Raw genomic sequence first — 13,442 nt, 5'->3', positions numbered from 1 at the left:
TTTTTTTAAATTTGAATTATTTCGAGTAAGTTATACATATTTATTGAATTGTTGAGAACAATAAATAGAAAAATATAAAAATTAACAAATTAAACAATATAAAAAAAATAACAAAATCTCCACTGTACCCTCTTCAATGCTGATCGGCTATCAAATTCTCATTCAAGTTCGGAGAAAATTATCATCTTTACTTCCATTCATTTATGTTAGCCATCCTTTTGTGTTGAGCTAAAAAATAACTCAGACTTTTCAATCCTTTCCCATGCTTTCAAGAATCCATACAACAGAGCCCATTATTTTACATCACATTCCATAACACATTCTAAGCAGAAAGGACAATCAAATATACACACGATACCTGCCCAACAAATATACAAACACTCTCTGGCTCCTCTCTGATCAACTTCTACCCCGAACTTGAGCAGAAACCTCAACTTCGCAACCAAATCTTGCAGATGCGTCAATATTCTAAGTCACATGAAACGATCTAAAATCTATAACTATTCAAATAGATTTCTCTTCTGCGTCTGCGTCTGTTTTCTTGATCCTCTTCATCTCGAACAACCCTTTAACAAATGCATCGACTATCTTTTTCTGTGATTCCAGTATCATTTCATTCCTCTTCATCTCCATTTCCCTTCGAATCCCCTCCAATTCCCTGGCCATCTCCATCTTTGCCCTTTCCATTTTCATGTACCCTTCCCCCAAGATATTGATAGATTCTACCATCTCCTCCACCGCATCTCTTCCCCGCTTTAACCCACTGGTGGCCGCAGCTCTGTAACTTGGAGCAACAAAGCTATTGCCCCAATATTCTTCATTTGAATTTTTCTCAATTTTTTTGCCTCTTAATCCTGGTGGAAGCATTTCTTGATGGAACCCGTTGCCGAAATCTACGTTTTTGGGGAAATTTTTGGGGATTCCATTCATTGGCTTTCTTGATCGGGAATTTACGGGATTTTCATGCGGAGGCATGTCCTCTTCTTCCAGGTATGAAGGATAACAATTCGAAATCTTGGTGTCTGGATTGAACTTATTCGGCTTGACACCACTGTAAAATCCAATATCAGGACTCGAATCGGTAGAATTCTTGGATTTAAGCTTCAGCTTCAAGGAATTCTGATCGGGATAAGGATTAGGGTCAGGCCCATCACCGGAATTCCCCGATTTCTGAGCTTCCGCCGGAGGGGTGGTTCCGTTCTCCATAGCTTCCATGTAATCGAAGAAAAACCAAGAAGAGAAGAAGCGTCCGGCGGGGTAAGGGTAGGTGACAGAGCGTTGTTTCTCTGCACGGTAACGCTGGCGGAGCTTCTCCATCTTGTGGCGGCACTGCGCCGATGTCTTTGCCGTCGTGGCATCCGGGCAGCGGTTGGCCACGGTTTCCGCCACTGCATCCCAGTCCGCCGTGCGGAGGTACCCTCGGCGGAGGGCGTACCATCTCTCGCGGTAGGCATCGATCAGAACCAATGTTTCTTCTTGGGTCCAGCACGGAGGTGGGAATCTCCGGGGAACCTTCGCGGCCGTCTCAGCAACCGTGGCCGTTACTTCCCCACCTTCGACTGCGGTTGAGGCGGATGCCATGGTGTAAGGATATGATAGATCGAGACTGGTATTTCCTTGTGGTAGTAGGCTGCGATTCACGGCGGAGGTTCAAGTTAACAAGGCGGAGGAACGCTGCAATCCACGGCGAAAAGATCGAGTCTTTCTCGTGTGGGAGAAGATCAGGCCGGGAAGGTGCACATGATAAGAATAAATGAATGTGAAAACAAAAAAAGGAAGAGGATGTGGGTGGGGGGGCTAGTGGTAGTGGGTGGGGATGGGCGCAATAGTCATGCGGAGCACAATAGTAGCTAGGTGGGTGGTGGTGGTGGGGGTTGGAATGATGAGGTAGAAAGAATGAGGTGGGAGTATGGGTGATGATGCTAGCGTGCGCCACCCCCGCTACCACCACCACCGTGCGCCATCCTAATCCTGCCCCATTTTTTTCCACACCTGACTCCACGCCCACCTATCACAATTCACCATTTATGTCTCATTCATCCACGCTGGTCGCCCATGGTTTTACAAATTTTTTTTTAAACAAATATTCAAAAATATCACATAATTATTGTTTTAATCAAAATATTTGCATTACTAAAAAGTTTATGATAAATAAAGATAGAAAATTTTAGCATAAAGTATTGGAGCATAATTTGGTTATAGGACTTATATCTTGAATTTATTTAAAAAAATTAAATTGAACAACGAGATTTACATAGAAAAACACTAAAATTTATTATTTTAAGTTGCCTGCAGGTGTTGCTGTTTTTGTAATTTGTTTAGTATTTGTGGATCCTGGGTTGACGTTCAAAATAGCATAAATGGTTTATCTGCTACGTACGAATTTGGATTTAACTCCGATTAGATTACTAGAATTGCTGCCATTATGAATTCAACTCGCTCATTTAGACCCTGTTACATTACTGGGATGCAAACAGATGCAGCAGAAAACGTAAAAACTCCATGTTCGGGGGGATTTAGTGTTGTTAACGTGTTCGTCTCGTGGAATGGCTGCCTCTTCGGATAGAACATTGGTGGTGACAACTTCCAAATTTGAACTCCCATCGCCATGTTCATTCAAATTTTCACTTTGCTTGATTGATAAGGATTCCTGTTCCACGACGAAATGGGGCTCGTAGTCTTTCTTTTTCCCCCACACAACTAAATAAAGGCCGATTACTATGACGACTGCACCGGCGACTCTGCGTAAAGAACGTACATGTGTTTAGCAGAGTTTTAAGGGACTCAAAATATCTTGTCATGTGTTTTAGGTGGATATGAATATCTATGATAGAGCGCTTTCAACCATAGTATTGATTTGTTTTAGTATTTACTTTGTTCTCACCAACAACAAAATAAAAAGTCGAGGCTTTACCTTCCCAAATACATTTGCTCGGACAGGATGACAGAGCTGAGGCCAGCAACAATAACCATGCTCAACGGGCTGAATGCAGTCACGAAAACCGGACCTCTCTCTTTCATTACCACTCCCTGGACGTAATAAGCAATACCGGAACAGAATATACCCTGCAAAACTCGATTGTAAACGACTCTGGACTATATTGTTTTCCTTATCTCCAAATGCAATATGACTCTACAGAATCGAATATCGTTAATGACTTCGAAAACCTTTTACATTTTAATATCCAATAGGGCAAGTGCGAAATGTTATTGCATCATATTACTTACACTGTATACAGCTGCAAGAAACTTAGTATCCCATGCTATGGACCAAGCTGCTGACTTATCTTTCTCCATAACAAGTGCTAAAGCCGCTCCCTCCACAGTTCCCAAAAGGCATATCCAAGCAGTGAGAGAGAGTTCAGCAGGGTACGTTTTCAAGACAATTGCCTATAATTAAGTACATGGGAAAATTCACGGTTGGATTATAAGTTATATCATTAATTGTCCTTATTAATTAGAATTTATATAGTTTATTAGTTACCTGCAATATCATGAAGCAAGCCCAACTAAAACATCCAGTCGTGATCATGATGGCACCCTTGATTGAATGCTGAAGATTTATTTGACTTTGTTGATGTGCATGTCCGCTTCCTTCTTTCGTCCATGGCACACCAATATGCGGGCCTCCTACCAAGGTCATGATCATGGCTCCCGCAACGGTAGCTAAAGTTCCTATTATCTTTGCTTGGCTGCGGATGCTCATTAATCTTATCTTCTCAAGCCTGTGCGTGTGCATTCGATGAATTTTCACTATAAATTATGTGTTTAAATATCAAGATTTTTTTTTTTTCTTTTTTATACTAATACTTGAACGACAAAATTCACCTGAATAAGTAAGCCATGAAGAAAGTAATGGCAGGTAGAACATTTGCCATAGCAGCCGCAAAAGTTGCTGTCGTGTATTTCATTCCCATGAAGTAAAGATTTTGATCTATGACTGGCCTGTTATGTATTTAATCTCGAATTTAGTTATGATGGCTATGGCAGATGACACTAGCTAGAAGAAAAACAAATTAAGTTTAAATCCAATGGAGCTTACTCCAGAAGACTGAGAAGCATGATCTTGGCAAATATCGAGGTAGTCATCTTTGGCCTTACTTTCCTGTGGGACAACACATACTGTTCTCTTTAAATTTGCTAGAATCAATGAAAGATCATGACAATGCACACTTAAAACTTCAAAGTAAGTCTTGGGTCGATTAAGAATATTTTGAGAGAAGAAAATTAAATCACATGAGAAATTTGAAATTTTGTCATGAGTGAATAATTGTCTATACCCAGCCAATACACGATACACATATTCACATAAAGAAATCGAAAGCGTGAGATGTATAAACTGAAAGAGATTAACTTGTCTAGAGCAAGTGCGAAAGGGGAAATGACAATGGTGGCAACGACATGCCGATAAACCACGAACACATAATTGCTCATTCCTTCGTTCAATGCAGCTTTGGAGATGATGTCCATGCCCGCCAACCCAGCTTGCAGGAAAATTACACCTAGGAATGGTTTTGCCTTCTGGAACAAAAGGTGGGTTTTCCCATCTGGTACTTGAAATTTCATTGTGAAGCTCAACTTCTGCTTGCTTTCTTGCTGTCACGTCCCAAACTGACACCTATTTGTGCACATTAGAAAGATAAACAAACAACAACTGAAATATGGGGATAGTAACAAAAAGGGAACATGGAAATCAAATGAAGCCCTCACGCAAAAACGAAGAAAAACATAGGTAGACACTACACGGCTTTTTTATGTTGCCAATATCTCATCCTTTGTTAAACACTAAATCATTATCCAGACATCACTTCAATGTTCTGCATTATTAAGCTTTCCTAATTTATATGTATTTGTTGAAAATCATTATAAAACAACATAAGAAATGAGAGCGAGAATATATATTACAAGTTTACCTTAAACTTACTGCTGTCAGTCTGTCACACTGTCCTTTATTATCTTATTCACTCTGCAATGATTTTGTTCAATACTTAGTTTGTGTAATATATAGTTTGTGTAATATAATGTTCGAAAAATTGAGAAGGGGCATTCAGCTTATATATGTGCAGTAGAGTTGACAAGTGGTGACTTAAAGCAACCACGTCTTGACTCCACTGCACCCTAGATGGTTATAAAATCTTTTTGCATGCAGAATAATTTTTATTTCCTCCCAAATTAATTTTATAAAATGATATAAACCGTCAGATCGTCTAATAAAAAACCTACTTAAAATCATATATATTTCATACGAAATGTATTTTAGCCATTATAGTGTGAATTTTTTACTCAATTGTTGTCATTTGATATAACATTATTGCATGACGTGACTTAAAGTAATGAATTATTATTATTATTGCAATTTATTTAAAAACTGAAACAAATTTTAAAGTATTCCTCAAATCAAAAAAGAAAAAGACACCACTACTTGGAATCAAAATTTTTTGATAAAAATAGTCGTGCATTGTATTTTTAAAGATCGAATTTACAATTATAATAGATTAAACTTTTAGTTATCTTTTAATAATAGGAAGAGTGTGGCTGCCCTAGGTTGTCTCCATTATTTCAGCCACAGGAGAGTTAAGATTGTTGTGCTTTATTAATAATTGTAATAGATCAGGAGAAGCTCCTTTACTGTGTTCTCTCATCGGCTCTCTTATTTAGCATTAAATAAGGTGAAATGTTTCTTCTCTGCTCAGACTTTTGACCTAGTTTGACCCTACTAATTAAACATTTTACATATAATCTCCATGTAACTCATGAACTGTTATATATATATATATATATATATATATATATATTTCATGTTAGTACATGCGCGACGCGTGTGCCTTAGAAGTTAGTCGTTAATAATGGATAGTCGAGGCCTAAGTCAAAGACCCCAGGGCCCTCGAATCCCATTGATTCGATACCGCCTTTAAACTTTAATCGGATGTGCTTTCTGCATAAGCATTGCACCAATTAAACATTCTACTATGTTTGCACTTTGAAAGCAGCTTGGATCCTCTGGAATCTGACTCTTCTTCCCATTAAAATGATCCTGGAATCTCATTACTGTACTCTCATTGTTGAAAGAGTAGGACTCCATTGATGATGTTGGATATTGATTTCATTCGCCTGCCTGTGAGTCCAGTCATGTTAGTTGAAGTTTTATCCATACTATGTATTAATATTATATAAAAAAACAGACCTTAAAATTATTTATTAATCAGTTCTTATATTATTTATATAATTTTTCGAAAAGGTTATACTTGAAAATTTTATGTCATCTATTTTTAATTTGTTAGTTCTGTATATTTCCACTTCGTTAACTTCAAACCTTTCATGTTGTCAAAAAAATACCAAAATTATTATTATATATATTAAAAAAACATAGTAAAACTGAAATTTGACAATATAAAAGACCAAAATCTGGATAATTGAGAAAATATTATGCAATTTTCTCAAATTAACATGGTATGAAAAATTTGAACACGCGTCAAAACCAATTTCATCTCACATTTGGAGAAAATTTGCCGAATATTTTCTCCTAATCAAGATGTTACCCAACAATCTTTTTTTAAAAGAAAGGAATTGTTTCAACAATTTCGCTAAATCTTTTCCACTGAGAGCAACATAAATAAAACAAGAATCTATTTTCATTTTCAGTATCATTTTGCTGTACCGTGCCGTCATGAAATACGATGTCGCATCATTGGAAACTTTTTCGTCAATTATTAAAATTTTGGACGACAATTTTTTTTATAAAGGAAATCCAAGTGAAATCGTGCGTAGGCATTCCAATTTATCAGGTATCTCTATCTGCATTATCAAAATAATATAAATGAAAAGGACACAAAACATCGAAAATGATTAAAAAAAGATTTGATGAAACAAAAAAATCTTTTTCTCTTTATTATTTTGTGACAGCCAGTATTCTAAAAGAACGAGGTAAACAAAATTGATGAAATTTGTACAACCTTGTACTCTTTTCTGCAACGCGACGACTCGAGGGTTTGGGAGAAATAAATTAATTGTTTGGTTTACTTTGTTGGAATAGAATTATTGTTCGAATAAAAAAAATCATATCAAGTATCAATATTCAACCGAGGATAACAATACCAACCTTCGAATAATCATGTCTTTTGACTTAATCGCACCAACCACCAATATTAAAAGTTTTAAAGATATAAAATCTATATTAAAAAAATATTAATAAGCTAATATATCTTTCATTTTTTTAAAAAAATCAAACATATTCCATCTATACGTTATAATTAGCTCATCCGTAATTGGTCACTGCGGCGTGACAAGGGCAACCTAATATTCTAGATAGATATAATTAGACAGGGATGTAATCCAGTCGAGTCGAGTCGAACTCTTGAATGTTTGAGTTTGGTTCGTTTATAATCGAACCGAACTCGAGCTTTATTTAACGAATATATGCATGGCTCACGAGCTTATTCAAGTTTTTATCGAGACTAAACAAGCTTAATAAATATGAATTATACATTTAAATTTTCATTAAATTAATTAAAAAGTAAATTATATATTTAAAAAAAATATATTATTCTTATTAAAATTTGTAGATTTATTATAATAAATATATTTAATAGATTTTTCTATATATTCATAAATAATATGCAAAATCAATAAATCAAAGATATTATTTTTTCATCTAAAAGATTACTCATGAACTTCCCAACGAACATGTTCACGAGCTAACGAGCCGAATACTGTAAAGTTTGAATTTGGTTTGTTTATCTTAACGAGCCTCATTAAACGAGTTCAAATGAGCTTTAATCGAATCGAGCTTCGAATAGTTCACAAACGGTTTGGTTCGTTTACATCCTTATAAATAGATAATAATAATAATAAATATATTTTATGAGTTATATTTTAATTTTATATATCCCACCATAGTATAAATTATGAGTGGATCTCATATGAGACCGTCTCACGGATCTTAATCTGTTAGACGGGTCAACCCTACCCATATTCACAATAAAAAGTAATACTCTTAGCATAAAAAATAATACTTTTTCATGGATGACCCAAATAAGACCCGTCTCACAAATATGATCCGTAAAACCGTCTCACACAAATTTTTGCCATAAATTATAGACCTTGACAAGTTTATAATAACCAATTTTCGTATGACCTGTCCCAGCATATTTTTCTTTCAGTCTTGCCCTAACCTCATATTCAATATTTACATTTCATTCAATTTACTTATTAATAATTTCAGAATTTACAATATTTTTACCACTTTTTTCTCAAGTATCTGTGTCATTCTAGATACTAGAAATTTAACTAAATTAAGTATTTAAAATTCTCTATTTTGTAATAATTAAACTAAATCGATTATTTAAAAAAAATAAAAAATAAAGTACGCATATTCATTTATTATATTTATTTTAAAGGTTGGCCGATGGCTCCATATAAGTTAGTGACCTCTTGACACGAGAAGGTAAATTGCGAGATGTTTACAACCAAACATAAGTCCAAAGAGGTGGACGAGAAGGTAAATTGAGAGATGTGTACAACTAAACATAAGTCCGAGGAGGCAGACAAGAAAACACCGACCTCTATCCCCACAATATTTCGACGAGAATATGTACCACACGAAAATAAATCATGTGACGTTAGTTAATATCAACTCACGTTCGCCCAAAGACTTACCAACTCGTCTATGTCTCTGAGAACACACATGTTCGTATATTATATTATACAAACATAAAGTTGACAATTAAGTCTCCCACAGTTTATCAAATTTTATTGATTAGTTTAATATATATGATCTTAACGCCATTGTCATAAAGGCCAATCTTACGAATTTCCCACTACGATAATTCATAGGTAAAACTCACAATCTTTCATAAAGTGAGAAGCAAAAATACTAACCCAAAAGTCATGATTATGTCGGAGCCTTTAGACAAAATAGACAATTATCATTTGTTCATCAATTTGGAAGAAAGAAAACAACGGTTTCGGTCCCCAAAATATTGGTAACTCATTGCAAGGAACCTCACCCACAAACCAACAATTTAGTATCCATTTTATATCACCTCGGATATCGGCCATTTCCACGCAGCGCAAGACTAATATGATTGTGATGGCTATAGTAACAGAAATAAACCAATTAGCCTAGTGATCATGAAATTGGTTTACTAAGACTTGAAAACTCAGTTCCAGTCGAAGTAAACTTAAAGAGTATGTTCTAGGATAATCTTGAGATAAATACCGACAATGGAAGCAAAACGCAGGTATCTAAAGTCCAGCTCTCCCAGAAACATATATCTATTTATAGTGCTCTTAAACACGAAATCTTATCGTGGGTAATGTGTTTCATCATAAGCAGACCAGAAAAGTCTCAGTTTATTGGGATTTTACCAGATTCAGTAAATCCATGGGCTTCACCTGATTTTTTAACCGTACCATACGAGAAATATTTTTAATGTTTTACGCAAATCAAAAACAAAATAACTGATATAATTACAATTCAAAATAGCTGGACCAAGATATTATGATTTCTTTGCTTTTCCCAGTTTGGCTGATCTGTCGTGCTTTATTGATAAACAAAAAACAGAAACACGTAAAAGATAAATTTTTAACAAACAAAAAGCCAATCAATATCATGAGATTCCAATTTCAAACCAAATAAGTTCGTTACAAGTGTTAATTTACTGAATACTTCCACCAATAAAGACAACATAATTCTGTATTTCTAAAATAATGAGAGGGACAACAATACAAGCAGCACTGGTGTTTTTCATAACAAAGACTTGTTTCTTTGTCAAAATGGTCAAATAAAAGGACATAATCGATCACCTTGTCCTTGATGGAACCGTATTGTTCAAGAACCACAGCAAGCTGATCTTTGGGTGGCTTGCGCTGCTCCTGCCGACTGGTCTGGCTGGGTGATTCTTATAGTTTGGGGCTGCATTTACGCAAAAAATTACAGAGGTCAATCTTTTGATATGATAAAAAAAGAGATATAAGTGTGAGCTTATAAAATATGGCACTGGATACCTCAGCCTTTGAGTCAGTTTCAGCAAGTCTTTGCTTTATGTCCCTGGCTATTGAGAAGAACACTTCCTCCACGTTCATGTTCGTTTTCGCGCTCTGTTTCAAATGATGTTATTTGAACTGAATTAGTCGGGAAAAAAGAAATTCAAACTTCAGCAATAAGTGTGACTTACAGTCTCAAAGAATTTGATTCCGTACTCATCAGCAAGTGCTTGACCCTTGGATGTAGGAACGGCCTATACAGGTTCAGCTGGGTAAGTCAGATTATTTTGGATAAAGGAAAAACATAAACTAGAATAGAAAGATGGGTGCACATTAAAGGGGGGAAACAAGCCTAATAAATATTGTTTTTCATTACACTTAATTTGTTAAAAATTTCGAATTTACTTCTAAGGTTGAAGTTCGATCACCCCACGTCGAACTTCAAGAGAATCGAGTTCTAGATCTAAACCATGGGAAAACTTGGGAAAACAATTAAGCTTAAAGATAGAAAGATAGTAGGTAAAACTGGGTTAACAGAGAACATAAATCCTTTAAGTAAGTAAGACAGACAGACAGATAGATAGATAGAATCGAGTTCTAGATCTAAACCATGGGAAAACTGGGCTAACAGAGAACATAAATTTAAGCATAAACAGTTAATATAGATAGATAGATAGATAGATAGATAGATAGATAGATAGATAGATAGATAGATAGATACATGTGTAGAAAGAGAGAGAAACAGAAACAGAGAAGGCAGACCCTTTTACTTTCATCCATATCAGCCTTGTTTCCCACTAATATCTTGTTGACATTGTCGGAGGCATGCTGTTCAATGTTTCTGATCCAATTCCGAATGTCTAAAAAAGGATTAATTAATTTTGATTAGATACAGCACAGCACACCATGAAAGGAAAATAAACTTAAAAGTTAATTAAGAAGTATGGAAAACATTAATAAATGCACGTGTGAGTGAAGAGTAATTACTGTTGAAAGATGACTCATCGGTCACATCATACACCAGCAGTATGCCCATTGCTCCTCGGTAATAAGCTGAAAAAAGTTATTGCTCAGGCAATGAGCTGAGTCTAGTTCAAGAAATGAAATGGTTCTTTGAATAATTAATTGCTGCTTGCAGATAGGGAGATCTACTAAAAAAATTAACATGCAATAAGAGTCATAAGACTGGAAATAGTGTTGGAGCTGAGGGAGTGGTGAAGAGCTTATAAGCCAATAAAATTTTGATAATTAAAAAAATGACACCATCAGACCATGCTTTGATTTTCCTTTTATAAACCTTCATCACTGCGGACTACATCCAACCAAAAATCACCATAGCACCCACAGAACCTCTTGATTGCTTCTAGCAGAGCCAGCAGCCACACCCATTTCCTCTAGTAAAGCCACTATCATCCCTAACTGGTCACCATAATACCCCTACCACATTTCTATAGCCACCCTTCATCACCATTTACCACAGCTTCACAACACCTAAATCATGGAGTCCTCATAAGCAATGAGCTCACCGTATGCAGATTTTTCACCTCGCATTATAAAGTGCAACAGCGACTGCATGCCTCAAAAATGGCAGAAACAAAACAAGTTCCAACTGAAATTGTAATCTTAGATATGTCCCGATAAGAAAAGAGAAAGGGAGCGGAGCATATTCCAATATCGTTCAAATGCATACCAGTTGTGATTGTACGAAATCGCTCTTGTCCAGCAGTATCCCAAATTTGCAACTTGATTCTTTTCCCATCAAGCTCGATAGTCCTTATCTTGAAATCAATGCTGAATGATATAGCAGAATCATACATGTAGGAGAATGTTAAAAGGTAACATAATTGTAATGAATCTAAATTTGAAGGAATCCTACCCAATGGTGGTGATGAAACTTGTGGTGAAAGAACCATCGGAAAAACGTAGAAGAAGGCAACTCTTACCCACACCTGACAAGGCATCAATAAGTTAGAACTTCGATACTAGTCATTGCAAGTGACTACTCCAAATGACAATTTCAGGTTAAATTTACCAAATACGAAATCAAACAAAGATGAATGAAGTTGTAAAACAATTCACAAAAAAAATAAATTAATTGCTTAAAATTTATAAATTCAACTCCTCTGAGCAAATTTTTTATAAAAATATTATGATGATATGTATAATCTTTAGCATGTGAGTTTGGAAAAGACGCAATCCAAAACCAATAAAGAAAGCAAATAAATTGGGGAAATTTTCTTCAACTGACAAGCTTTTCATATTTTCAAGATGAACATGTTTTTTTGGGTATAGACTGGATTATATATTGTCAAGCCCCGTCTCATGAATTATTAAAACAATAAACTTATCCTAACTTCCTTTCCAGGACTCAAACTCCAGTCATATTACTTCTACAATAAAATTAAATACACTAAAGTCTGCATATGGATATGCGCCCTTGGTAAAAAGTACGTAAATATTATGAATCTAAAAGACACGAAGAGCTTACTATTTCCTATAAAGAACAAATGAAGCATCGTTCCATTTTGTCCAAATAATATTGCTAACAAATTCCATCCCAACAACCAAATATTTTCAAGTGCATCGAAGAAATAATAATAAACGACACATGTCCTATCAAAGATTCAATCCAATTAACGTAACGAAATTATTGAAATTTCCTTGCCTAAAATCTAAAATAGCATGCGTGCCAAGCAATGTGACTATTTCTCCTCAAACTCAGCTATGAACAAACCAAATACATAATCTGATTCACACGTTTTACCGTCTAACACAGAAAAATCACCCCAAACGAAAATGTGCAAAAAAACACGCACCGCTGTCACCGATCAATAGAAGCTTAATAAGATAATCATAATCAGCCCGAGCTCTGGCGGGTGGAGCAGCCATCAGATTTGCTTCAGTTTGTCCAAAATTATTTCCTCAAAATAAACCCTAGCAACAAAAAAAGTCAATCAAAACCACCTACCAACGGCAGATTTTGATCCAACGATTAAAATCAGCTGTTAAAAACTCAAAATTGCAAGTAAAAAGCAAAATCTATCGAGGAAAATGAAAATAATTACCAGATCGCCGGAAAAAGGAGGAGAAAAGAGGGATCTAATGTACGAGGAAAAAGAGGAGGGAAGCGTTTGTGGGAAAGAGAGATTGGGACGTCTATTTTCTTAAAATAAATTAAAATTTTCTATTATTTTTCATAATTGTTTAATAGTTAAACTAACGTCAATGATAGGGATAAATCGTGGGAGTTTTTTTGAATGAGTCAAAACAATAAATTTAATAGTTATGAGAGACGGACAAAGTAAATTTACATTATTGTTTTAAATTTCTTACATAAATCTTTGCAGTTAAATTTTTTTAAAAAAAATTTGTTGTTTGATAAAAAAATATGTATTCAGAAAATGTTAGAAGCCGAATATTATAATATTTTTCTTCTAAAATTTAAAAATATATGGTTT

General features: G+C 35.2%; 3 protein-coding genes across 8 annotated transcripts; all 3 read right to left on the bottom strand.

The window, feature by feature from the left end:
- Positions 1-236: 236 nt before the first annotated feature.
- Positions 237-2,073, bottom strand: LOC140842531 (uncharacterized). The gene has a single exon (XM_073210504.1). The coding sequence runs from the start codon at positions 1,579-1,581 to the stop codon at positions 505-507; it is 1,077 nt and encodes a 358-aa protein (XP_073066605.1). The 5' UTR covers positions 1,582-2,073; the 3' UTR covers positions 237-504.
- A 310-nt stretch (positions 2,074-2,383) lies between these two features.
- On the bottom strand, positions 2,384-5,030 carry LOC140842529 (WAT1-related protein At2g37460-like). Of its 4 annotated transcripts, none has more exons than XM_073210498.1 (8): positions 4,914-5,030; positions 4,355-4,618; positions 4,043-4,105; positions 3,829-3,945; positions 3,485-3,725; positions 3,229-3,390; positions 2,915-3,066; positions 2,384-2,741 (listed from the first exon to the last, which is right to left on the bottom strand). In XM_073210498.1, the coding sequence occupies exons 2-8, from the start codon at positions 4,564-4,566 to the stop codon at positions 2,441-2,443; spliced, it is 1,248 nt and encodes a 415-aa protein (XP_073066599.1). In that variant the 5' UTR covers positions 4,567-4,618; positions 4,914-5,030; the 3' UTR covers positions 2,384-2,440. The 4 variants fall into 4 exon arrangements, with proteins under 4 accessions (XP_073066599.1, XP_073066601.1, XP_073066603.1 ...); XM_073210500.1 differs by having other exon boundaries at positions 4,925-5,005; XM_073210502.1 differs by having other exon boundaries at positions 4,355-4,611; positions 4,906-4,988.
- A 4,566-nt stretch (positions 5,031-9,596) lies between these two features.
- On the bottom strand, positions 9,597-13,180 carry LOC140842528 (ras-related protein RABE1c-like). 3 transcript variants are annotated; one of them, XM_073210495.1, is made up of 9 exons: positions 13,050-13,180; positions 12,801-12,948; positions 11,861-11,933; positions 11,675-11,775; positions 10,972-11,037; positions 10,747-10,844; positions 10,176-10,238; positions 10,006-10,098; positions 9,597-9,913 (listed from the first exon to the last, which is right to left on the bottom strand). In XM_073210495.1, exons 2-9 carry the CDS (start codon positions 12,871-12,873, stop codon positions 9,830-9,832), a joined length of 651 nt encoding a protein of 216 aa, XP_073066596.1. In that variant the 5' UTR covers positions 12,874-12,948; positions 13,050-13,180; the 3' UTR covers positions 9,597-9,829. The 3 variants fall into 3 exon arrangements, with proteins under 3 accessions (XP_073066596.1, XP_073066597.1, XP_073066598.1); XM_073210496.1 differs by having other exon boundaries at positions 12,801-12,918; positions 13,050-13,179; XM_073210497.1 differs by lacking the exons at positions 9,597-9,913; positions 10,006-10,098 and adding an exon at positions 10,605-10,660 and having other exon boundaries at positions 10,201-10,463; positions 10,705-10,844.
- Between the last annotated feature and the right edge of the window lie 262 nt (positions 13,181-13,442).

Source organism: Primulina eburnea, chromosome 10 (genome assembly GCF_022965805.1).
Source record: "Primulina eburnea isolate SZY01 chromosome 10, ASM2296580v1, whole genome shotgun sequence".
Taxonomy (NCBI): Eukaryota; Viridiplantae; Streptophyta; class Magnoliopsida; order Lamiales; family Gesneriaceae; genus Primulina; species Primulina eburnea.
This window is presented reverse-complemented; position numbering and strand designations above follow the sequence as displayed.

Coding starts and splice junctions, on each gene's coding strand:
- LOC140842528 (XM_073210495.1), bottom strand. CDS start 12,873: ATGGCTGCTCCACCCGCCAGAGCTCGGGCTGATTATGATTATCTTATT. Junction 11,934..12,800: donor TCTATTGATCGGTGACAGCG/GTGCGTGTTTTT, acceptor ATGCCTTGTCAG/GTGTGGGTAAGAGTTGCCTT. Junction 10,845..10,971: donor CGATGAGTCATCTTTCAACA/GTAATTACTCTT, acceptor ATCCTTTTTTAG/ACATTCGGAATTGGATCAGA.
- LOC140842529 (XM_073210498.1), bottom strand. CDS start 4,566: ATGAAATTTCAAGTACCAGATGGGAAAACCCACCTTTTGTTCCAGAAG. Junction 4,106..4,354: donor TTCGCACTTGCTCTAGACAA/GTTAATCTCTTT, acceptor GTTGTCCCACAG/GAAAGTAAGGCCAAAGATGA. Junction 3,946..4,042: donor ATGCTTCTCAGTCTTCTGGA/GTAAGCTCCATT, acceptor AATACATAACAG/GCCAGTCATAGATCAAAATC.
- LOC140842531 (XM_073210504.1), bottom strand. CDS start 1,581: ATGGCATCCGCCTCAACCGCAGTCGAAGGTGGGGAAGTAACGGCCACG.